The following is a 26,229-nucleotide window of genomic DNA, read 5'->3' on the forward strand; positions in this document are numbered from 1 at the left end:
CACACTTGGGAATTTGGGGCAATGAAAGAGCAGACAAGCTTGCTAAAGAAGCAATAAAGAAAGGAGTAGTAGAGGTAAGAATAAAACTATCAAAGTCAGAGGGTCGAAGCATTATGTGGGAGAAGATAATGTGTTTGGCAGCAGAAGTGGGATATGGAAACAAAAGGAGGGCGTTTAGCAGTTAAAAAAAAGTAAAGTCATATAGAAGCAGGGGGAATGATAGAAGAGAGCAAAGTACAAGATCAAGCTTAAGAATTGGGTACTGTAATTTAAATGGCACATTACTGGAACGCGTAATAGCTACAGGGTCATGTGATGTATGAAAACAACTAAATCATTCTCTTTTTACTTCTTGAGTGGAGTGAAAACTATGTTGTGTTGGTGGCAATATATATAATATATTATAATATATATATATATATATATATATATATATTAATTTATGTATTATTTTTTTCCAAACATTGTGTGAGAGTTGTCTGTGTAGGTCTATGACTAACAGGATCTGGCAACCCAGACCTGTCGCGGTTTGTTGTCGTCAGTCCACAAAGAAATACGTAGAGCATAGAAATAGAGTTGTAGAAGCTACATCACCAGTTCACTGGCTGTTTTCTCTCTCCATGAGCACTGAAACTATTTGTTATACCGCCAGTAGTATGTTGTAGTTTCATTCTAATGTGTTTATAACAACGAGTTGCATGTTTGAGTCTTGTGATTTTCCACACAGAAGGCTCTCACCATTAGTTTGGTAATCGCACTAAAACAAAGGGTGGGATCAATACGTGTTTTCCAGGGGGAGTCCGATCTATCCGTCATAACTCTTGCAACAGTGCTGCAGCCATATCAGTCTGGCTGCTGTGTAGCTGCTGCAGCCTGCAGAGAGCAAACTCGGGCCACGGGAACATGGATCTCATCAGTAAACCAAGAAGCAAGTCCATCGTATGGATGTACTTTGGCCTGAAAGCCGATGAAAAAGGACAACCTCTGAACTCTGGCGAGGCAATTTGTCGTTTATGCCGAAAGATTGTGCTTGCAAAAGGAGGAAATACCACGAATTTAAGAAGTCACCTGAAACGTCGACATCGTGCGGATTTTTTCGAGTCCACTTCCTCCACGACCTCTGCAGCTTTGTTCGAGTCGCCAGGTAAATGTTAGCACAATTGTTTTTGCACAATTGATGTAAAGTGCATTTAATATCAGAGCCACCACTGCAGTTGCAATCACTACATGCACCTACCCCCTTGTAACTAACAATAACGTTATTATTGAAGCGGAGCCTACATAAAAAGTTACACGTGAACGGGGAGACGCTTGCATGTTCGCTCATTGCCATTGTATATCACAGCTTTAGACCACAGAACACGTGATAAAATGTATATTGTTGTTGTTACATGGTTACATAGTGTATTTGTAACGCTCCACCTATAATGCAACGTTTAATCACGACGATGCACAACAAAGACTATGTAATCAAGATAGGTCGTTACACCCGAGTGAGCGTCGTTTTCGTACATGGGTCAGAAAGTTTCTGGTTAAAACTGAGAACATTTCTTTAACCAGGAGGTTGTCTAATGCCAGGCTCTTTAACGTGTCGCGTAATTACCATGTTGCATTTAGGGATACAGGTAAATTATACAATTTACACAGCGAGTGGTGAGGTTTCGCATTCAAAGTTATCAATTGTTTTAACAACTAAACATTCTGAGACGCATGCGCGAGGAGAGGTCGCCAGGCCTGCGCGCCAAAAGTGCCCAAAGAGTTTTACGACAGTCTCTAACTCTTTGCTGCCATGTTATCAACCAAACTGAACTCATGCTGTCATTTTGGTATATTTAGAATATAATTTATTTCGGAAGTTTTGCCGTTGTTGTCCCAATGATATAGCCTAATATGTAGTGAAAAATGATTAACCATGTGAGCCGCAAACCTTTCAAAACCCCTTTTTTAAAATCACATCCAGTGTATGGCCATACTGCACCCAAACTTAACCACAGTTAGTATCCGTCTGCTTTGTGACATGGCCAAAAATGAATACCAATCATTTAGGTAGTAATTTTGTGACCAGCCAATAGAATATGTAAGTTGAAATCATCAAGAAGCCACTGCATGCTTTAAATAACAGTATTGGGAGCATTAACTACATTCATTTCTACTACAATAGTTTCTGTCCTGTGGTATAGTAGGCCTACTAGACTAGCAGGGGTTTGGGCTTATGTAAATGTGATGCAAATGAGCAGGTATTGTTATCTGCCTAGTAGGTGAGAATCTTTTCAGAAACTTTCAGGCTGCATGTGTTAGACATCGTTGAAAAGCTTTGAAACTACACTTTCAGAACCTGTAAATAACTGAAAATGCCTCTCATCTCGGGAGACTTTCCATGGCTGGTCAGATATAGCCTACCTCTTTATTGCTACTGACAGGTGAAGAGCTAACAGCCAGAGGGATTCTCAGGATAATTTTACGTGTTTGATTCTGTTATGACAACTAGGGATTCACTGATCTGATATTAAGATCAGATGTCAGCCCCGAAATTGATCAAATAACTGGATCAGGTATTGGATAATGGGGCTGACCCATGATGCCGATGTATTCACTTCACAATTCTATGTTTGTCACGCATGCTACATCACGTGTGAGCAGCACATGCAGCATGCTGGTAGACAACAAACACAGAGCAACAACCTTTTACAAAGTTAGGAACAAACCTGATTCCTTCACTGTCTTCCACGTGGCAAGGTATAGTCTATACCCAATTAATTAACAAGTGGTATCAGGAAGAGGAAGAAGAAGAGTATGAGCTAAATACCACTGACATTTTTTAACATGCGGTGTTATCAGGAAGAACTATCACCCGATGATTCTGCATCCTGAGACACCCACGTGCAGTGGAGGCAGCACTCTAAAGGGCAAATGGACAAAGTCTGATTTGATAGGTGTATTTGACTGTAGGGGTGAAACAGGAAAACGGGGATCCAAAGCCAGAATAATTTGTAATCAGAAAAGACAAGAGAGAATTGATATAGTATTTTTGGCGATGAGACAAATCAATACAAGAAGGATGTTTAAGAAGCCAGACAGTGAATCCATCACAAGACGTTTCATTACATACCATAGCTAAGTCCCATCCAACACTGCCCTCTACTTGCAGCCCAAGATGGAGCTAACAGATGGTATGTGGCCCTGCCGTTTTCCTATAGGAGTCAAATATCTGGGCTCAAAGAAGCTCTAAAGAAGCAGGGACATCTGTGATCTCCACCTATCACTGCATTTGAATCACACTTTTTCACCAACTGTGTGATGCAGGACTGAAGGGGAGGGAGGTTTGTTCACTTGTGGCCATCTTGATTTACATTTGCCCATTTTCACTTGTAAAGACATTCCTTCCTACCAGGTCTGAATGCTCCCTCCAAAGGCAGAAAAGTGAGATCTTTCCAGGGATCTGTTCGGCCGACCCAGCAGGTCTGCTACCAGACAAGTGGGCGCCTCTATCAATAGACCACACACATTTTGCGCTGCTGCTGCAATCGATTCAGTATTTGAGTAAATGCACTCTAAGTGAGATATTCAGGTTATGTCTGCAGAACACAGTGTGAATATCAGATGCAATAAGTCTTTCTTGTTGTGAAATGAAAATGAAACAAACCAAACAGTCAAAGCTTCTGTCTTTGCTTTGAATGACTGATACGCTCTGTATTTACTCAAATTTAATAAATGGTATCTATTGATGTATAGAAGCAATCACATACTAACGCAGGTCGCCTCTATTTTAATCCATGATTGACCAGTGCTTGCGAAAGATGATGGTCACTAACAACAACAAACCACATTGGACAAATTATTGTTTTATTTTGCAGGTTTGGATCTGACCCATGATGAACTCTTTGAGGATATTCCATTCCTCCAGAACACTTCCAATCAGAACTACGTCCCAGACGCCGTGTTGCCGCCTGGGGAGCCGTGGCTCCATGGCGGTCCCTCCCGAGCGGTGCTCTCCCTGCCCTCCTGTCTGTGCCTGTGCAAAGACGTTGGGAGCGGAATGTCCGGTCCTGGATCTTCCATCGACGAGCAGATGGGAGACATGAACGTGTACGCCAGGTGCCACCTTCAGCAAGGTGTCATGTTTGGGCCCTTTGTGGGAGACATGTGCAGGGGACAGATGCCGACTAACCTCAAATATGCCTGGGCTGTGAGTAGACCAGTTCAACATAAAGAAGCAGTTTAATATTGTGTTGTGCTACAGTGACATATTTAATTTCAATTTACTCATTTAAAATGCAAAATCCATGATAGTATTTGTTTTGTTAAAACAGAAGAAATTAAGTGATATAAAATTCCTCTCTTCTCCAGATTAGGGATGATGCCTCTTTTCTCTACATTGATGCTTTTGATGAAAACAAATCAAACTGGATGAGGTGGGTAGTTTGTGCTGATTAAAGTTAAAGGGATAGTAGCATTTTTTAAAAGTGGGGTTGTATGATCTACAAATAGCCCCTAAGTACTTTAATTGCAATAGAAGACTCTCTGAACTCCTCCTGTTAGCAACGCCAGCCCATAGCCCTGCCCAGAGATTTACAACATACATAGGGCTGTCAAACGATTAATTTTTCTAATCGCGATTAATCGCATTTTTTCCATAGTTAACTCACGATTAATCTCTATTAAAAATATTATATATGGCGCTTTGGGCATTCAACACTCCTAAGTGTTGAAAGTCCAAGCCAGAGTGTTATAATCTCTAGACAAGCAACTTTTAGACCAGACCTAGTAGGCCTACCTAATCATAACACATAATGCATGAAACTCACACAGAATTGAAACGAATTGCATCCAGTGGAAATTGCCCTTTACTTTGCTACGCCTCTGCCTGGCCATGTGCATTTGTTGACAACGAAGCCAACAAAAAATCGATGGATGGAGCTGTGGATATATGTTAGACTGTGTATATTTGTGTAGCAACCAACTTAAGGTGCCTTACCGCCACCTACTGGACTGGAGGTCCCACACTCCAGTCCTCCAGTCCAGCAGACAGAGGACAAAATGGGCCGCGATTAACAGCGATTAAAAAAATGTAACGCATTATTTGTTTTTAATTAATCGCATCGCGATTAACGCGTTAACTCTGACAGCCCTAGAACAGACCCAAAGAAACGGCCTATTTTCGCAGCCTAAAAGAGGTTTTACTTGAATAAAATCCATTGTCCATTGTTCGCTATAATATAATTTTTTCCAGCCCTTCAAAGTGCAGGAGAAACACAGTTTTTATTTGGACCTTGTTGTTGCTAACAGGAGGAGTACAGAGAGTCTTCTACTGCAATTAAAGTACTAAGGGGCTATTTGTAGATCATACAACCCCACTTTAAAAAAATGCTACTATCCCTTTAATGTATTTAATTAATTTTATCTAAGATTTTGTACCTGAGTTTTTCTTGGTTGGTCTGTATGTTCTTAATTTTCTCTGTCTTTTAGGTATGTAACATATACAAGCAGAGAGGAGGAACACAATTTGATCGTCTTCCAGTTCTACCGTCACATCTACTACAGGGTTTCCCAGCCCATTCCAGAGGGAGCAGAGCTCAGGGTCTGGATCGGCAAGGACTATGCCACCCTGCTGGGCCTGGGGATGGGTGAGTTTTGCCCCCATAGGGTTACTGTCATGTGTTAGATTGGTAAATGGTAAATGGTCTTGTATTTATATAGCGCTTTACTATACCTGAACGATACCCAAAGCGCTTTACAGTACATCACATTCACCCATTCACACATTCACACACTGATGGCGGAAGCTGCCATGCAAGGCGCGAACCACGACCCATCAGGAGCAAGGCGGGCTACGGCAGCAACCGGGATTCGAACCGCCAACCCTCTGATCATTGGACGACCCGCTCTACCACCTGAGCCACTGCCGCCCCTTGAGATTATACAGACCAGTTAAACCATACTGGTAGTGACCTTTCTCTTTCCAAACCCAAATCAAAGAAAGAGTCGAAGTAGCTGATCATGATGAATTGACGTGTGCTTGAGTGCAATGAAATTAGTGTCCAAAGGACATTCCACTGCTAAACAAAGATTTATTTCTGTTAACTAAACGAAATCCACATTCTTTGCAAAACAAACAACGTCTACCTCCAACATAACCTAAAAACGGCACAGTAAAAAAAAGTCAGCTTCCCGATCAGCAGCAACACCTGTAACTGATCATGTCACAGTTCAAATAGACATAGACTTATATTCAATTGTCACCGTTAGGCCTGGGCAATGTAAAAAAAAAAGAAGAAGATTTTTGGGCAGATATTGTGATTTCAGGTAGAGTGTGTATTTTATTTTTTGCATTTTAAGTTGCTGAAAAAGCTTCACAATGATGATGTGGAATGTGATTTGTTTGATGTCTGATTTGTTGATTTGTGTCAAACATGTAAATACCTTCTAGTAACCTGTACTTTTGTTTTTGGTGGGGCGGAGCAGGAGACAAATGTGAAGTTGGAGACAAGGAGACAGCTCTGCGCCTGCTGCAGGATATCCAGCTGGTCACCCTCCCAGAGCCCAGCAGCACCTCCCTGTGGTCAGATCACAGCCAGTCACAGAGCCCCATGCCTGTCATCAGCGACGTGACCACGATGACAAACCCAGACACAGCCAACGACACAAGTGGGATTTCTATCCCGACATTCGCCAACACCTCTGGGGTCTCCTTCCCGTCCCCGAGCTCTCATGTGATGGAAAAGTATGACTTTATGCCCGGGACCGAGAAGCTGCTGAGTAACCAGAACGCCCCGCAGAACAGCCCGTGGTACTTCTTTGGGTTTGAGCCGGACCCGACGGGTCGGCCTCTGGACCGGAGCGTTGTGGTGTGTAAGCTGTGTGTGGAGCACGTGGGCTGTGCTGGAGGAGTCGTGGACCTCCAGAACCACCTGACCAACAAGCACCACATCAGACCACGTGATAGTAACAAGGAGCGGAGTGTAACAATAGGTAAGAGTCATAGGAGTTATTGTCTGCTGCCTGTTTACACTGCATGAAAACCGAAACAGTATCAAAGTCACTAAAGTTGCCATATGAATGTTGTAAAAAGAAAATAGACAAGTAGACACGACTTTGAGGGTGTAAGGGAACTAAAACAAATTAAAGCAGAAGTAAGCGATCCGGTCGTTTTGGCTAATGCTGCGTTCCAGGCAAGCTTTTGAAACCGTAAATTACAGCTTCAAGTCACAACTTACGACTTTGTAGCGTTCCAGTCAACCCACTCGTGTTTTTCCGACCTGTTTTACCTGTGAAAGTCACTATAACTGCCACTCGTAACTTCCGACCCGTGAACTCGTACCAGTTCGAACTTGTACGACTTCACAGGTCGGATAAACACGAGTTACGAGTTTCCTTGAACGCACCATAACAGTCCTCGTCCCTACGTCACCACATTCACGGCGTCCCTTGGCTGCACACACAGCCCTGCATGCCGTTCTCTCTCCTCATTGGATAAAAACTGTAGGATACGATAAATGTTCTCCTCGGCTCAGAGCAGAGCAGAGTGACTGACAGACCCGTGTTTCGGTCCAAACACTCTATGTAAGTGATTGCTGTCGGAAGATAGAACTATTTAAGACTTATATTAACACAAATATATCACTTACTTCTGCTTTAAGGAAGTAAGAATACAATAAGTTAAGGAATAAAAGATGATAGAGAAACAATTAGACAACGACATCACATAAAAGTAGGGGTGTAACGGTATATGTATTCGTCCCGTGCCGTCACGGTACGGGGGTCACGGTTCGGTGCACACAGTCACACGACGAATACGTCTGAATGAATATTAAAAAAAAAAAAAAAAAAAAAAAGTCGAGTCCTCACTCGACTCCAGGTGGCGGTAATGAGCCTCGAAGCTGCCTGCAGCCGTCATAACAGACGAAGAAGAGAAGTGATGAGAGAGTGAAGTTAGAGGAGGAGAGCTGTCTGCTTCATTCATGTCACTGTGGCTTCTCAATGAAACAAACGGCGGCGGCGGCGGCGGCTCGCGCGACTGGTCCACCGGACAAAGTCCGTCGGCGATGTTTCACGGATGCGCGGTGAGTCGCTAGAAACGCATCAAACACGTAGCGCATGTTCAACCCGATATGTCAATCACTGGTGCAAGTAAAAAGACAAGTTGTGTGCAACAACTTATCCCGATGATCCCGCAGCTTTTAAGCCTCTTGACATGAACACAGACAGGTGAGGAGAAAAGGAGACCGCACACTATATATAATCAGACACATTTTGTCTGATGAAGGGCTGATGCCTGAAACGTGTGAGTGACATAGCTTTTAACTAGTGTGCGGTCTCCTTTTTTCCTTACCTGTGTCTTTCTTGGTGGTCCAGCACCTAGTCTTCAGTTTTTTGGGGGATGTGCGTGTAGCTGCCTAATATGTTTTATGAACACAGGCAGGACCAGAAACATCACCAAAGTAACTGCTAGTCTAATTTAACTGTGTAAACCAACATTGATGTCAGTTTATTGTTTTGTTTTTTTAATAATATTTTTTTAATAATAATAATAATTTAATAATTCGAATAATAGTTGCCAGTTGTCAAGTGCACGTTTTTTTCCCTCTAGAATTAATGAATGGCATTATAAAGCGGCGTTCACACCGGACGTGATAGACGCGAATATAATCGCGCCAGACGCTTCCATCGCGCCGCTTGGTCATTGTGGATCATTCGCGTCCATCGCGTCATTCGCGCTAGACGCTCCGCCCGTTCATTTGAAAACCGGTGATCTCAACCTGCTCTCTTTCCACGTCGATCGTGGCTCATATCACCACCGTTGCTGCATTGTACTACTGCTGTACAAGTCTCAGAAACACCGGAAAACCACCCACCGTCGTGTCTGGGTTCACTGTGTGTGTGTGTGTTGTTGTTGTTTTTTTTGTCCACTCTGTGTAGAAGACGGCAGCGGTGCCCACACACAGCTCATATACAATCAGCTTCTCCTTCATGTTGTTCACAACCGTACAGAGAAGTGACGTCGTCGGCTTGAACTCGTCGCTGATTGGATGTCACGGCGCGATGCCGCCTGAAAAGTTCAATATTTTCAACTTTATTCGCGCCGCTTCAGACGCGCCGCTTCATTCGCGCCGCGTCTCATCGCTCCAGACGCTCCATTCGCGCCGCCTCCGCCTGAATCGCGTGTCATCGCGCCATTTACATTGATTTTCAATGTAGAGTTGCCGCTCCATTCGCGTCTATCGCTTCCGGTGTGAACGCCCCTTAACACTCCTAATGCACTTGTTTTATTTTGTATTCTTTTTTCTTTTAACTTTTATAACACAAGACAGATTTTAGTTTTACATTCAATTAGTGTCTGTTGTACCGAAACCGTACCGAACCGTGACCCCTGAACCGAGGTACGTACCGAACCGTGACTTTTGTGTACCGTTACACCCCTACATAAAAGCAAGTCTGTAAAAGTGGGTTTTGAGCCTTATGTCCTTCGGCAGGCGATTGACCTTTAGATTTAAACCTCCACTTTGGAGCGACCACAGGAGGCCCACCTGAGGATCTGAGACTTTTGGCCTTGTCCACACGAGCCCGGGTATTTTTGAAACTGTGAACATATGTTACCGGTTGTATGTCCTGTCCACACGCAACCGCGCTTTTGGAACCCTGAAACCGTGTTTTTTTGAAACCGGAGTCCAGGGTGGGGTTTTCGGCCGGGGTTGGTTTCACCGGGAGCGTGTGGACACTGCAACCGTGATTGTTTTTCTCGTTTACGTCATAGCTGCACATGTGCTGATGTAAACACTGCCAGTCCGCAGAGGTTGTTTGCAGCGGTTTGCAGAAGTTGACGTGAGCTCGCAAAAATGGAGGTGACAAAGTGGATTTTTATCACTTTTTTTTTTTATTTTTACATCATCTAAATGCTATTTGTATAGTTTTTCGATGAGAAAAATATAACGCGACGGTCGTCAGGGCGATCCTCTTGTCAGCTCCAAACTCACCCTCAATCACAGACCACAGCTGGTTTTCCACACAGCATCATTTACAGTAACAAGTGACGCTACAGATCAGCGGGGGCCGCTGCCGGTGTGTTTTTAAAATTACAGAACTACTACAGTAGCGCCGCAGTTTCTTATTCCCCCCCTTGTTTGATTGAGAGTTTTTCGGGATGATTTTCATGGATGAACAGGCAATAGCCTATGTCACTGTCAGACCGGGTACGACGGGAGGGGGGGTCGCACTGCTGTCATGCAGTGATAAAAAGAGCCTATGCGGAGATGAACGGAACGAGCCAAAAGCCGAACATTTATTCGTGACGTCCGCGGTCGATATGAAGTGGATATGTTTCATTCATCCATGTTTTGACAGACAACACAACAGCCAGTGATGGTGAGTTGCGCCGCACCGACAGTCATGTGGCTCAGCAGCCAGGTGATGCACACAGCACAAGAGTCAAGACACAGCGCAGCAACATGTGCAGGCTGCTGCAGCAGTGCACGTCAAAGGGACACCGCCGAAAAATAAAATAAATAGGCTACACACGTAGTTTTGAAATTGTTTTTGCGCATGTTTTCATCCATAAAATGACCAAAAATGAACACTATAAGCGGATTTCTTGACAACGAATTATTTAAACAGCATTTGTATAGAAATGATTCCGTCCCAAGTCTTTTGATCCATAAGCGGTTTCCACTGTATTTTGATTGGTTAAAACAGCCTTCCACACGTGCATTGCGTCACTTGGTAGCGGATTCCACGGTTGCGTGTGTACGGAGTGTTTTTATTACACCACTCGTGTGGACACGGAGCAAAACTCCGGTTTCAAAAATACCCGGGCTCGTGTGGACAAGGCCGGCTGCAGGCTGGCTCATAGGCTGTCAGAGCTTTAAAGGGACAACGAGGAGTTTTGGAAAAGCGAAGCGTTTTCACCGTTTTCTCCACCGTGAAATTCTTTGACCGGCGCAAGACAGACTCATGATTTCATTCATTAAGAATTAAAGTCAGAGGTTCGAAGAGGTTCAGTTACCGTCGTAGTTCCAACCATAAACGGCCATTCGGCGGTGTTATTCTCATGACTCGCAGCAAAACCGAAAGTAAGGAAACGCTGGTCGACTTGACCAGCATTTCCACCACCACTAATAATTACAAAATAACGATAGAGACAAAACTATATATTTATCGAAAATGGGCCCATTAACAAGTGTGGGTAACGTAGATTCATCCACATTAATATGAGACTTTTTTATTGTCGCAGAATTTTTGGTTCTGCCGATGGAGAAACTCCTCGTTGTCCCTTTAAGTCATGAGTAACATCTTCAAATCTATTCTGAAACTCACTTGAAGCTAGTTTAGGGAAGCTGAGTTGTTTTTTTTGTTTTTTTAACCAGTAAAGCGAGACAGTGCTTTATGGTTTATTCTGGAAAGAAGAGTCGCACTAGTCAAGCCCGGAGAGGATGAGAGCATGGATAACTTTTTCAAGGTCCAGGTTACAGAGAAAATGTTTACTCTTGGAGATGGTGCATAAAGAAACATGACTGGACCATTTGTTTTAAAAGGGATAGTTCAACATTTCGGCAAATTGGCCCATTTGCCATAATCCCTATAGTCTTTGGAGTAGGTTTGTTACCTTTAATTGTCGGTGCAAGCTATTTTTAGAACGGCGGAGCAGAGCCGCAAGCTGAGCTACACTTTCTTTGGTGAATGTGCAAGTCACAACTTGTCCACGAGAGCGTTTTAGAGGTGTTGGATTGTGTATTTGATGAGTTTGATGAAGGAAACCAAGAAATCCCATTAGCCTCCGTAGTGTAGCTCTGAGCAGCTCGTGGCTCTGCTCCGTTCTAAAAATAGCTTGCACCGAAAATTGAAGGTAACGAACATAAGACTATAGGGATTAAAAATGTTGAACTATTCCTTTAATGTGTGGCTGAGCAGTAGGGCTGCCAGTCATTTTAGAAAAATGAGGTTTGAACGAATATTGAATGACCCGTAATTCGTTTGGATATATTTGAATATATAGGGTTAGGGTCCCTAACCCTAACCCTAATGTGCGCAGCCCTAAGCAAACTCTGACCCATGTGTACGCATGGTTTGGAGGAAAAGGGGAATTGGCGACACAGACGGTGTGGTGGTGAACTGAAGTCAGACTCAGGAAATGATGATTGAGAATAACGATTATGTTTTTATTATCGGCCGGCACACATTTAATTTCAACCCGTATGCGTTAGATCCATGTTGCCACGGTGATTTAATTAAACAGCGCCCTTATTTTGCATCGGACTGGTGTTTCAGAAACATTTTCTTAGAATCTAACTTAAAATTCAAAATCAAAATTCCTTCTCTATATTTAATCACGACCATCTCTCCGTCATATTGTTCACTCCCAGAGCGCAGGAGGAGGAGAGGACGCCGCGGCTGCATGGGATAAATACATAGTGTAAATAACTATATGTTCCTATGATACTGTGTGAACATATGATCGAGAGTCAATTAAATCTCAAACCCTGGGAAAAAAAATCCAGTCATCTACTCACAATTGTTACATTCTGTTTTCTTGTTATCAAGAGAAGTGTCATGTTTGATCATTCCTCAGAATGTAACTGATTCCGCTAATGATTCAAAGTTTTATCGATCAGTCTAATTACTGTAGCCTAAATAATACAGCGGTGAGCCCCGTGCGTAATTCTGCACCACGGCACCGCTGGAGGAGAAAGGAGGGAGAGGGAGACCATGATGACTGGTTAATAACTCGTTTCAGATTAGAACTGTTGTCATTGTTGTAACTATGTGCCGAACCGGGTCCAGCATGTGAGAGGGCAGCGCACCAAAACAACACCGCGTGAGCTCTGAGCCGCTGACGGCGTTAACAGCTGCAGCAACACGTCACGTCGCCACCTGCAGCTAATTCACAACACAGACAGAACAAGAGCACGTCAGGCTCATTGACATGCAGATCGCATTCATGTGGTGGTTTGCATTGACCATCTAGGGTTAAAACAGGGCGTGTACAGGGCGGAACGTGAAGCGGATTCAGCTGCGCACACTTGTAGGAACTCTCTGATTTATAAAGGGAAGTTTGCTTAGAAGTGTGCCTACGCAGGGTTTTATAAGTCTGAATATTTACTGGCGCACGCAAAACTTGGCTTTTGGGCGTACGTACACTTTTGGTAACGATCCCGCGCACAGTTTTATAAATGAGACCCCAGGTCATTACTGCTCGAATACAAACTTTTCCCCCCACATTCGAACGAATATTCGAATGTCGAATAAAAAGTGACAGCCCTACTGAGCAGTGAAGAGAAGTAACTGCAGAATATAACTGCTATGTTCCTAAAAGTAAGTTTGATATTGATGGGTTCATCACATTTTATTCTATTTTAAAAAAGAAAAAAGATTTCCTACATGATGATTTGTTCTTTTTTTCTCCATCAGGTCATCGCACTCAGGCAATGACCCTGCACAGCGGCCTGGTCAGCACCTTCCCCCTGGTTGTGTCTCCTCAAGTGTCCGTTGCCATCACCAACTTCCTCATCATGGATCTGCAGCCTCCAGCTCTGGTAGAAGGAGAGGGCTTCAGACAGCTGATCCACACCATCCTGCCGGCCTGCAAGGAGCTGCCGTCACCGTGTCAGCTGGAGAGCCTCATGAAGGACCACCACATCAAAGGCAAGGCCAACCTGGCTCAGCTGCTGAGAAGGAGAACAGGAAGCGGAGAGACGGTGGGCGTTTCCAACTACACCGCTCCCATCGAGGTCGAGCCCCGGAGACGCGGGCGACCTTCCAACCACCAGAGGCAAGTTCCTCACTTTGTCACTTTAAGTGTGGATATTTGGTCCCACAACTGGCAGGGCCACTCCGAGAAGTACCTCACACTCTGGGTACACTACATAGACTCTAGTTTTAGATTTCAGAACATAGCCTTGGCGACACAAAAACTGACAGAGAGCGGAGTGAAAGACTACTCCCTTCAGGCAGTGGAGGCTCAGGTGAAAGCGATGGCACGGGGATGGGGCATCTCCCAGCCCAACCTGGTCCTGCTGGGAGGGGACGGGAGGACCAAGATGAAGCCGTGCCCGGCGAAGGGTGAGAAAAGCGGTGAGGTGGCAGGAGGCGCCCCTCACCCGAACTCTACCACGTTTCTGGAGAGGGATGACGCCGTGTCGCCCGATGAACCACGCGGCTCTGAGCACGTCCACTTCAGCGAGGGGCTGCCGTCCGTCCCGTGTTTCTACAGCGCCGTGCAGGACTGTGTCGAGGAAGTGATGTCCCACCCCGTTATCTCTAAGACCCTCGGCCAGTTCCAGGGGATCCTCTCCACCCTGTTCCAACCACCCACTCAGAACAGAGGCTCATATCAGCATCACGTCCAGAGTCTGACGAAACAAGAGCAGGCCGACCTTAAGTCGTGGGCTCACAGCTGGCCTCAGTGGAATAAGCTGTACCAGCTACTGAGCACTGTGATAAAACACAAAAGCCTCCTCAGTGATTTATTTAAAGAGATTAAAGCGGATGGCTTTTCTAAAGACGACAGCTCTTCAGAAACCAGTTCATCCGGCAGCTCCTCCACCTTGCATTCCCAGTGGAAGATCCTGGAGGACCTGTGTCTGGTCCTCAGACCCCTGGACGTGGCCTGTCGAACCCTGGCCAAGGAGGCCTTCCCCCGCCTGTCCCTCATCAAACCCATCCTCACCGGCCTGCTCTCCCGCCACCTCATGTCCCGACCTGGAGACTCATCATCCATCTTAAAGGAGGTGAAGAGGATGATGAGGCGCAACTTGGCAAACCGTTACAACAACCCCGTTGTCAACAGGGTGCTGTGTGTGGCGTGCTCCCTCGACCCACAGTTCCATGGGCTGGGCTTCATGGAGGACAAGGTGAGTCGTGGCAGCATGTTTATTAGTATGGTTTTGTTAATGACGTGGGTTTGACTGGATAACCATGTGATGTGGTTGATTTGGTTTGGTACAAATTGTTTTAAACACTTTGAATTTGACACTATCAGGTTGAAATTTGAAGTTATTATGCATCATGTGTCAGTGTGGACTTGTTGGTACTAGTGCAGCGTGATACCTGGGTGGTTGGGATAAGAACATGCCCCTTTGTTCCTTTACATAGAATATCCTGCTTTACATTTAACAAAGAAGCTGGTGTACTATATTTATGATGCTTTTTTTTTCTTCTTCTTTTTGGTGACCATGACAGACGACATGTTTTTTCATTTGCGTCTTGTCCACAATGCCTCTGGCGATTGCACTATTTTTTTTGTTTGTTTGTGTGTGTGTTACTTACCTTTCTCATATTATCTCAGGCAGCACAAATGTCATCTCAGCACATGTATTTGTGTAAATGATGTGCGACAAGTAAGAAAAAAAGAAGCTAACACAAAAGCTGAATCCAAACCAAAGCAGCAATAAAGAACCACGCTGCACTAGACATTTTTCAGTACTCGCATCACATCCACACCAGGACTCATTGTTGAGGCTGCTTGTTTGATCTAAAAGCTTCAGCCTCACCGATCGCCCATTCACATTTGTGTGCCTTTTTTTAGGAGCAGACGGTCACCTTTGATTGGCTGAGGAAAGAGGCCATCAGGATCGTGAAGGAGGACAGAAAGAGGGGCCAAGACAAGAAGCAGAGGCAGAGGAAAAGAAGCCCCTCCCCTGGGTCACCAGAATCAGAGAGTGAGATCCTGCGGAGAAGCAAACGCATCAAAGAATCCCGCCAAATCAACTTCAGAGAACTCGAAGACGAAAACGATGACAGCGACGAGGGGGAGGCGGACGCAGACGCAGACGCAGACGAGTACGAGCCAGAGTCGGAGTCAGAGCCCGGCTCTCAGGCTCCCGCCAGCCTGTCGGGAATGGAGTTCCTGCTGGGAGACCTGTTCAGCTCGACGCCGCGGCGCCGGAGCAGGCAGAGCTCCGTGGAGGATTCCCTAGACATGGAGCTGTCCGTCTTCAGAGCCGACAAGGGGGCCTCACTGGGAGTGGAGCCTCTGCAGTGGTGGAGAACGAAGGCGGGCCAGTTCCCGCTCTTGGCCACAGTGGCGAGGGCTTACCTGGCCGCACCTGCCGTGGCAGGGAGCGCCGCACAGGACTTTGTGCAGGAAGGGGCGGGGGCCATGTACAGGAGGAGAGCAAGCATCCCACCGGAGAGCCTGGACATGATGCTGTTCCTACACTATAACCACGTGCCCACCACTGACACAGCCATGAAGAATGATGACAAGAACGGCGGGATTGAAAAGGTCCCATAAACACACACACACGCACACATACCTACACACACATACACACACACACACACACACACACACACACAGAGCAACACATCTTTTTTTTCACCAGCTCTTTAGGCGGTGCTGACAGCTACATGTTTAGCAGTCGTTCATAGGTAAGAGCTGTTTATAACCAGAAACCAAAGAACCAAACAAAGGTAGCACACTTGAGAGGAGAGCGGCGGCACATCTTCAGCCAGGATGCATCAAAATGTTAAAGAGATGTTAAAGGGAACATTTTTGGCAAATTGGCCTATTGCCATAATCCAGTACAGGTACAGGTCCCCTGTCCCTCAAAATTGATCAAATACACAATCCAACAACTCCAAAACACTTTCGTACAAGTTTGGACCTGCACATTCACCAAGATATGAAATGCACATGTATAATGTAACATTAAGACACATGAAGCAAAAACTCTTGTAATGTTACATTATTATGTCATAGCGTGGTAGTGTGCAGGTCACACCTTCGCCACAAGAGCATTTTGGAGTTGTTGGATTGTGTATTTGATGAGTTTTGAGGGACAGGGGACCTGTGCCCTTCACCTCCATTGTGCAGCTCATGGTTCTGCCCCGCAGATCTCAAAACAACATGCACCGATAATTAAAGGTAATGAACCTACCTCTATGACTATAGAGATTATGGCAATAGGCCAATTTGCCAACATGTTGAACTATCCCTTTAAATGCAGTTCTGAAGATTGGAGATTGGAATTTAACATCTCTCACCTATCTCTACAGCCGTGGTTATAGAGATAAGTATTGGTTTTCACAAAGTCTGCTGCTTCAGTGTTTTTAGATCTTTTGTCAAGTGTTACTATAGTAACTGGCGTATAATTACAAGCATTTCATGAGTGTTAAAGGCTTTTACTGACAATTACATCAAGTTTACCAAGATGTCTTGGATGGTTAAATTGTGAGTGAGCCCACTCCTCACTCATGAATGGTGTAAGGGTGCTTACAGGGCTGATGGCAGTGCTAACCTTTTCTTCTCCAGATGCCCCAAACAGTGGGAAAGGGGGTTGATCAGAGAAAAAGACCACTGTACCCCAGTCCACTGCAGTCCAGTCCCCTGGACCTTCTGCAGAATCTCAGTTTGTCCTGGAGAGAAGTGGCTTCTCTGCTGCTCTTCTTAACACCCCGGCCATCCACCAAAGATCCTCGCCTCACTGTGTGTGTGTCATTTCAAAAAAACTGAGGCAGCAGACTGTGTTCTCTTTTTCTTTTTTTTTGAGGGGGGGGGGTTATGCATAGTCACTAAAACTGGTTTGATGGTTTCTTTTTTATTCCCTGATTTACTGGACACAAGAAGGAAGACAAACATTGAACCTAGTTTGTGTAGTTTGAGCTATTCCTCTACTGTTTTAGATTCACCTTTGTTCCCTGTACTTTGTAGTACACTGTGCCTTACCTTGTTTTAATACTGTACTACTAGGTAGAATATAGAAAGTAAGTTCTTCTTTTCTTTTTTTACCCTTATTGCCACTTTTTAAGAAACATAAAACTGTGACTGCGAATGTTGGTGGCAGTGTAAAAACCTTTACCATGTAACGTCACTTTTGGATCATGATGATTTTGTTATTGATCGGGAGATTACAATAGATTAACTCCAAAGACTGAATATCAGTTCACTTCATGCTGCTTCTCCTTCATGTTACAGAAGGCTTCAAACAAACAGTAACTCACAAGTGATGACTGAGAGAGGAGCCCAGAAAAACACCGGTTGCTTTTATATAAAATGCTCTGTCATATTTGTTGTAGAGAAACATGATTTTGCGCCTGGTTACTGTAACTCTGCTGTATTTCAGACGGTCATTTGTTTAATGTGTAGTAGTGAAACCTTAAACTAATACAAAGTATGATGCAGTTTCTAACACTATATTATATACTTTTAACATGTCCTTATTGTTTTAGACTCTGGTCTTGAGTCTTTCTTGCAGAGTACTGGGTTTTTGTGTTACTGTCGTGTAATACACCTACAATACTTTTAAATAAAAAACATATATACCACAGTTCACTGACCAATTTTAATCCTTCAGTAATGTACTATGTGTAAACAAAAACACATTTTGGATGGTACAAAACATTTAAAAACTTGTCTGCTCTCTAACAGGATTTGAGTCCACTGGGATATAAAAAAAAAATGTAATCCACGAATGAGAAAAAAAAAAAACAGGAACTGCTTCACAATCTTAATTATAAAACTTGTAGAGAGACTCCCTTTGCTTCGTTCTCTAAAACTTGGATTCGGTCAGTTTGGAGCCGTTAGTGGCTTCAGTCTGGCTGTGGTCTCCTCTGTGGTGGGCCAGTCTCCTGCAGTACATGAAGATGTAGACAGGATGGATAAACACCAGCAGAGTGAGGAGAGTCAGAGCGATGTCCACCTGAAAAACACATCACAGTGTCATTCCTTACCAGTCAACAGTCTCACTGCTGCAGCACTTTCATATTACATGCCAACACTGTTTGGATTCATTTCAAAATGAAACATACATGCACATTCAAAGAGCACATGTGGGTTTAAAGTGCTCTTAAATCTGGCCTTATGGACAATTGACCCTTCGCCAACTCCTCCCACAAACGGCTATTGTCCAATCCTACGTTAGCAACCGTAACTATAGGCCTGGCAAGCTTTCCGCAGTGAGTCATTACGTTTGCTTTTGTGGACACAGTTTGAGACTAGGACGAAAAACATTTGTTTGTAGAGAAGGATGTTGTTGCTGCTGCTGCTACTATGGCGGTGGCGGCGGCGGCAGCAGCAATATAGAGATGTTCAGATACGAGCGGACTTTTTTTTCGACTTGAGCAAGTGTAAATATGGGGATAACCATATGTTCACCTCCGAAATGACAGCTGTACTTTTTACGGCTTTTACCCTACATCCATGCTTTTACCTGGGCTTTTAGGCGAGGGATCCTCCAGGCAGGGACTGCTTTCACTGACTGATACAGCGGTGGGAGAAAAAAAAACAGCAGCGAAAGCTGTATGTGGTTCACAATCGCCCAAAAACTTGCAGTTTGACAACGTTTCATGACCAGTGAGATGACCTAAGTCTTCATGGGTTGATAGACGGTAAAATTACCAGTCCTTACTGCTGCTCTGTACATTGTCCAGTCGTGACGTTGAACAGATGTTTTATCCTCCTGCGTGAGTCACGTCACTGAAAACTATGAATGATCTTTGTGACTTCTTCTCTCTATTATCTCAGAACAGTTTATCCAGAAATTTGCTGATATTTCCTTTGAAATCGGGGGGGTGTATTTTCCTATCATTTTAGGTCTAAAAGAAGGAATCTGAAGATTTTCAGTTTAATTGCTCCTGTTTTGCGGTAGTTGTGTCTGTCATCGCATCGCCACAGCAGCAATGAATGGGAGTGGATGCAAGTTCCGCTGTTTAGGCTGTTTCCAGCCCTCAAAGCCGCATTTTTTTTCCACAGACAGCATCAGATGGCTACTCAAACATGCGCTGAGAAGTTTGTTTACTTCAAGCAAGCCAACATGTTTGTAAAACTCGATCTAATTCAAAGTCTCGCGCGAGACCCAAATTGACGCGCTCAGTGTGTTCAGGTGCAGTGGGAGCTACCGTTTGTGTTTGTGAATTAGATAAAGTTTTACAAACATGTCGGCTTGCTTGAAGTAAATAAACTTCTCGGTGCATGTTTGAGTCGCCATCTTACGCTGTCTGTGGAAAAAAATTGCGGCTTTGAGGGCTGTAAACAGCCTAAGCCGGAACTTGCATCCACTCCCATTCATTGCTCCCGTGGCGATGTGGGGACAGACACAACTAGCGCAAAACAGAAGCAATTAAACTGAAAATCAGATTCCTTCTTTTAGACCTAAAATGTTAGGAAAATACACCCCCGAGTTGAATTTGCCCAGAATTGTCCTTTAAAAATCCAGTTTATCTGGCTGGTTTTGATATTTTTCCACTTTTTATTTTGTAAGGGTACCTCCTAAAAGCCTTTAGAAGCACTTACATATAAGGGGTCTCCACCCAGAGGTCCTTTGACGAGGGCGAAGCAGGGGTACTGCAGCAGAGAGAAGATGGCAGAGATGGACATCAGCAGGCCGTACAGCTTCCCAAAGTGACAGGCTGGAAAACTGAGAGAGAGATATCCACAGGTAAGCTGTAAGCTTTTTACCTCTTCTCATGAAATGATTGAGACAATGTGATTTATTCTATATATCTTCTCAAACCTGGTAACTGGGACTTGCAGCTGGTTAAAGGTGATTACTGATGTGTATAGGTAGGAATAAAAAGAGGTGTGTCTGAAAACAATCATTCCAACTTAATGGGTTTGTGGGCAACAGTGAATTCAGGACCATTAAATTGTAATTTAGTTTAACAATGCAACTTTATAAAGTCGTAAAAACTTTGAAAACATGAAAAACAGATGAACTCAGCAACAGAAGCTGATATATTCTAACACTCACTGTATCCTACACTTTCCATGGTGTGTAAAAAACTGTGCTCCTTCAGTATGCAGCCAGCACCTGGCAGGTGAACTGGTCATTTCTAAGTCTCAAGGTAGAAACACTGCATCTAACAGATCTTACAGATGTACAAAGATACCGGAACAAACACTGCAAAATGAATCATACATGAACTTGAAGCATCATGGCGACATATTGCGTGTCATATGATACAACATAAGAAAAGCTGCTCACGCGATACTGATGAAGGCTGCATTTCCACCATAGAGGAAGGAGCGATTGAGGACTTGGATGACAAAGGTGAGATACTGCAGAGGGAGGATATGGATGGAGGCGCACACAGAGAAGAGCACACACTGCAGGCTGGTCAGGAGCAGAGAGAGAGAGGAGGAACGAAGGTCTGCCTCCCGCTCTGTTTCTCCTGCAGAGGGAAAATGGTAAACAGGGAATAAGTAAATCTGTTGTGTTGCAAACACACACACACACACACACACACACGTTATTGAGACATCACCTGGGGCCAGAGGCTTTCCCTTGTGTCTGTCCATGATGAGTCCATTCCAGGGAGCACACAGCGCGCCACACAGCTGGGTGATGGCAAAAGCATTGGTGTACTGACTGACTGTGGGAAGTTGGGAACAGCCATGAAGAGAGTTGTGTGACAAGGAGGAGAGAAGAAAACACAAGATGAAAACCTTAAGTCACAGCTGGTTATACGTAGGATAACGAGTCTCTGTGATCAGTTACCCAGGTTGGGGTCGTTGTCAGCCAGGCGGTTGAGCATGGAGTTGAGTGTGCCGATGAAGAAGTAGTGCCTCAGCTGCATGATGGAAAGCCACAGCAGGTGCCACAGGAAGAACGAGGACAACACACAGCTCCGGAAACTCGCCACTAAACACATGAAAATTCACGTGTAAGTCTCTGTTCTGTGACATTTATCCATATAATTTTGTCACTTTTCAAACAAGAACTGTCTTTCATCGATCAGCACTCTTCACAGTGATTCCTCCAATCAGATCAATCTGTTAGCAGAAGAACTACAATTACTGCTTTGTGGTTTTATGACTGAAATCACCCCCCCATGATTACACAACAGCACACTCAGCACTGAAACAAATGTTTGAACTGCAAGGGTGATTGTTTTTGAGGCAAATGCAGAGACTGCTTGCAGAAAAACTGCTCCAGACGGAATTGTGCATCAGCGGTTTTGCATGAATTTACCTCAAACAACTCTGTCTGGTAACGTTGTGTTATTATCTCATAGCGTGGTGAATGTGCAGGTCACAACTTGTCCACCAGAGCGTTTTGGAGTTGTTGAATTGTGTATTTGATGAGTTTGATGAAGTAAACCAAGAAATCCCATTAGCCTCCGTGGTGTAGCTCTGAGCAGCTCACAGCTCTGCTCTGCCGTTCTAAAAATAGCTTGCACCGACAATTACAGGTAACGAACCTACTGCTAACTATAGAGATTATGGCAATGGGCCAATTTGCCAAACTGTTGAACTATCCCTTTAACCTTTGACCACCAAATTCTAATAGCAGAAATTTTTAGGCCTGCCATGAAACATCATGCACAATGATTTTATGCTATACAGAGACTTCAAAAGACTAATTCACTAATTATTACAAAGAATTCTGGTATCAGTAAATTTCCACCACAAGTCCTAAGCTAAAAAAAAATCGCTCAGCTGCATTCGCTTGTCAATTTGGCACAGACTCGCATTTTCGCTTTGATGGCGTCGGTCATGCCCACTGCCATGTGTCTCTGTTTACACCGGCACCACCAGGATTACGGCAACCAATCAGCGCTGAGCGACGAGCAACTGACGGCCGGAGAGTTGGGATTTCTCATCTCCAGCGACAGAGCGAAAAATCGCTCCGTCGCTGTCGCTCCGAGCCCCAGCGATTTTTCGCCTGGACGACGAAACGCTCAATCGCTCGTTTGCATTGACTTAACATGTAAACTCATTGCCAGCGAGAAAAACAAAAGGTCCGGTGTGAACGCAGCTTAAAGTGAAAGTTTGTGCCAAATTCCCTTGAGGTGTTTTTCAGTCATCATGTTCAAATGGCCAGAATGTAAAGTCACTGTAACCTTGACCTTTAACCTTTAACCACCAAATTGTGATTCAAGTTCACACCTAAGTCCAAGTAGACATTTGTGCCCTGATATCATCTAGCAGGGCCTTTTGAATGGTGCCTAAAACTCACTCTTTTAGTATTGTATTCCGTGTTCCTGCATTTTACTGTTTTGTATTTTATTTGTACTAATTGTTTTTACTGTTAAGCACCTTGTAACCTTGTTTTGAAAGGTGCTCTACAGATAAAATAATTATTATTACATGGCCATGTGAAAATGAGCTATTTTTGGTGGCGATAATGAGTATTAATACCTTTTGCTGAGTCTGGTCCGTCGTCAGGTGCTGCTGAGTTGTCCTTCCCATTGGCCTCCTGTGACTCTGTTATCACACCTTCCCTCATCTTCTCAAACCGCTCCACATTGTATGTGTTGCCTTTTCCACATTTCACCCTTAACATCAGAGAAAGTGAATGTAAACGTCAGGTCTCTTCAATGAGGATGACTTACACGAGCACTGGAAAAGTAGCTGCTGTATTATTCTCACCCGTAGGTGTAGTGTTGCGGCAGAGGGTACGGGATGTGTTTTCTGGGCATCAGGAGGATGGTCCTCACCACGTGAATGATGCTGCAACAGGACAAGAAAAGGAAGGACGAGCGGAGACTGATTCCTTGTTCATACAGAATCTGAAAAGCAGAAGAAAAAGGGGTTTGAGTCAAGCTTAGGTTAAAGGTTTAATGTAAAACAAATTCCACGCTTTTTGCTGCTAAGTAAAAAAAAACAGTAGCTGCCACTGTATGTATACAGTAAATATGCATTAAATATCATTGTATCATTGCTGTTTGACAGCCAAGCAATTTCAAATATAGAGCCAGAACATGGAGATTAACGCTGCTTCACCTTGATGATGAAAAACACTGCAGCAGAAGAGTCAAAGGCACCGTTGTAGAGGGTGATGACGGTGGAGCGGTGAGCAGGGAACAGGTTGCCCACCTTCAGAACACAGAGAGTTGCATCAGTATTAAAATGTATGTATCTGGGTCAGTGATCATAATGTACAGGGGACAAGAGGGAGCATTCACCTGCATGTTGGTTAGAAGCAGCAGAATTCCTCCAACAGCGATGGAGGACAAGGCAGGAAAAAGCAGATCTCCAAACGCTAGAGGACAGTGGAAGACAGCTCAAACTCTATCTATCTATCTATCTATCTATCTATCTATCTATCTATCTATCTATCTATCTATCTATGTATCTATCTATCTATCTATCTATCTATCTATCTATCTATCTATCTATCTATCTATCTATCTATCTATCTATCTATCTATCTATCTATCTATTACTCTCCAGCGTAAATGATGTATTTAAGCTCAGTGAAACTGGTTGAAATGGCTACATGATATTGTTATTTGAGGTGTGCTTTTTTGTGTGTGAGTGTGTGCAATTACCTGGACTGGAGAAGGCCACAAGAATTGTTCCAGTAGTGTACAAACATCTGGAGAGAAAGACATAGGGCTGAATTCAGAGCAGCCATTTCCAAATTCATTACCTAAAAATGACACATACACATCCATGTTTACAGTGGCCAAAGGTTTTAGGGCAGAGCATTTCAACTCAGTAGTAGTTATCATATGATAACTTAATAATCCCCTGTTATAAATATTGTCTTGGTGGATATCTCAGGTGGGCTCTTTAACCTGATAACCTCTTTTCACGTGACCTAAAGATGTGCATCAACGTGTAAATAAGTAACCTCAGTTGTCATGAGTTTTTTTTTTTTTTTGCTGGAGAATGAAAGATGAAATGGACTCACATTCCCAGCAGCCTGGTCACCATGGTGCCAAACCGATCAAATAGGAAGCCATTGGTCAGATTCAAGAAGTTGTTGAGGAAGGAGGCGATGGTGAAGACCAAAGAGAACTTCTCATCCTGTCTGCTGCAGTCTGCCCCAGAGGATCATGGGAAAACAGAGGAGAGGGATCTGTTACTACTACTTGTTACAGTTCTGGAAAATCCCATGGAGTTGCAGATATATCAGGACCAACGGAACCAACAGATCCAAAACTCATTTCGTCACTTCTACTGCTGCTTCTTTGAATATAGTCTCATGTAACACCTTGTGTTTGTGTAAATGACTGTGCAGCCATTTGCCCCTCACGTATAATCAAGATGACCTTGACCTGACTGTGAAGTTATTATTTAATTGTGACTGAACTACTTTCTACAGTTCACTCAGTGTCTCCTCAGTCACCAGTCTGTCAGTTGTTTGTCTTCAGTTTGCTGCAGCAACTGTCCTCACCTCCAGTATTATAAAGGAGATGTAACGACAGTGTTGTGAAAGTCCAGATATAGATAGAGAGAACATATGTTCTTGTAAAAATCATATCCTGTAACATGCTTTTGGTGGTATAAGGCCATTTAAAGCTAGATAATTCAAAAGTAAATGATTTAGTTTTTCAGTATGCCTAGGTCTTATGACTGAGGTTAGGATCAGACTATGTCTGACAGTAACATAGTTGAGACTGAGACACACACACACACACACATGTTACTCCTTGTGTTTGAGACTAAACAATGCATTTTCTGTTTGTGTTGCAAAGTTAACAGCTGTGCCATTTCATAGCAGACACATGTTACTAGTTTGTATCACATTTTGAACGCACTGGCTTAAAAGAGCTCCAAGACACAAACAGAAGTGTTAAAGATGTTGCAGCCATCCCTGATCTCCCCTGTTTGTACTTTTTTTCAGTCTCAAACACTCCAACACTCTTGAACAGGAAGACTCTGCAGGGAGGGACTCACTGAGCACCAGCATCACCTCTGACACTTTAACAGCGGAGTGTCTCACCTGTGATGGTCGCATTGCTGTTGGTATCTGGGACAGTGTCACACAGTTGGCTGAAGTATCTGTCCTCCTTCAGCACAAACACCAGAGAGGCATAACCAAACACCGCGCCGGCAAAACACAGGCACTCCAATATCCCAGAGGCCAGAGTCAGCCTGTAGAGCATCTTAGTGCCGACCCCCTGACCCTGCATGGCTTCACTCTGCCTCGGCCCAGGTCGAAGGTCAAACCTTTTTTCTCACAATAAGAATGTGGAAAAAAAACTGTAACCTCTCTCCCTCAATTGTTTTTCTCCTGATCTCTTATAAAGCAGGTTCTTGGAGGTTTCTGAAGTTCCAGCTCATCCACGGTCAAAGTTCCTACAATTCAGAACAAAAGCACAACAACAGGTGTGACAGAGATCATCATTTATTTGTCATCTTTCAGCCCAGACAGTTAATGATTGATTCAAACATCCTTAGGCTACTATATTCTGCTTTAAATGTAATAGTTAAAAAAAAAAATACTTACAATCCATACAGGGTGGATTCCCTCTTACAACCTTACATGCAAGTTGCCTGGCTCATATTAAACTTCACACTCCACCATGTGCACATATGAGATAGTGCTGCAGTTATCTCAGGCGGCGCTA

General features: G+C 44.0%; 2 protein-coding genes across 2 annotated transcripts in view; one reads left to right on the forward strand and one right to left on the reverse strand.

Annotated features, from left to right (window-relative positions):
• Positions 1-16,385, forward strand: part of LOC146991392 (uncharacterized) — a 17,538-nt gene extending 1,153 nt beyond the window's left edge. The window contains exons 2-8 of the mRNA XM_085766948.1: positions 794-1,144; positions 3,855-4,186; positions 4,348-4,412; positions 5,467-5,624; positions 6,463-6,969; positions 13,399-14,840; positions 15,515-16,385. Of these exons, the coding sequence (XP_085623074.1) occupies positions 904-1,144; positions 3,855-4,186; positions 4,348-4,412; positions 5,467-5,624; positions 6,463-6,969; positions 13,399-14,840; positions 15,515-16,222 (3,453 nt within the window). The 5' untranslated portion in view covers positions 794-903 and the 3' untranslated portion in view covers positions 16,223-16,385. The remainder of the gene's footprint in view (positions 1-793; positions 1,145-3,854; positions 4,187-4,347; positions 4,413-5,466; positions 5,625-6,462; positions 6,970-13,398; positions 14,841-15,514) is intronic.
• A 1,130-nt stretch (positions 16,386-17,515) lies between these two features.
• On the reverse strand, positions 17,516-25,957 carry LOC146991393 (equilibrative nucleobase transporter 1-like). Its single transcript, XM_085767071.1, has 12 exons — positions 25,602-25,957; positions 24,567-24,696; positions 24,202-24,248; positions 23,836-23,912; positions 23,654-23,746; positions 23,300-23,439; positions 23,069-23,205; positions 21,426-21,569; positions 21,193-21,300; positions 20,913-21,099; positions 20,222-20,345; positions 17,516-18,629 (listed from the first exon to the last, which is right to left on the reverse strand). Exons 1-12 carry the CDS (start codon positions 25,789-25,791, stop codon positions 18,480-18,482), a joined length of 1,527 nt encoding a protein of 508 aa, XP_085623197.1. The 5' UTR covers positions 25,792-25,957; the 3' UTR covers positions 17,516-18,479.
• Positions 25,958-26,229: the final 272 nt, after the last annotated feature.

This window comes from Trachurus japonicus, chromosome 1 (genome assembly GCF_045865225.1).
Source record: "Trachurus japonicus isolate A0001 chromosome 1, Traja_1.0".
In the NCBI taxonomy this organism is placed as follows: domain Eukaryota; kingdom Metazoa; phylum Chordata; class Actinopteri; order Carangiformes; family Carangidae; genus Trachurus; species Trachurus japonicus.

Excerpts from the sequence above, each read along its gene's own strand:
- LOC146991393 (XM_085767071.1), bottom strand. The coding sequence starts at position 25,791 with ATGCAGGGTCAGGGGGTCGGCACTAAGATGCTCTACAGGCTGACTCTG. Across the intron at positions 23,440-23,653 it reads CAGTGTTTTTCATCATCAAG|ATTCTGTATGAACAAGGAAT; the intron begins GTGAAGCAGCGT and ends TCTGCTTTTCAG. Across the intron at positions 18,630-20,221 it reads TGGGTGGAGACCCCTTATAT|GTGGACATCGCTCTGACTCT; the intron begins GTAAGTGCTTCT and ends TGTGTTTTTCAG.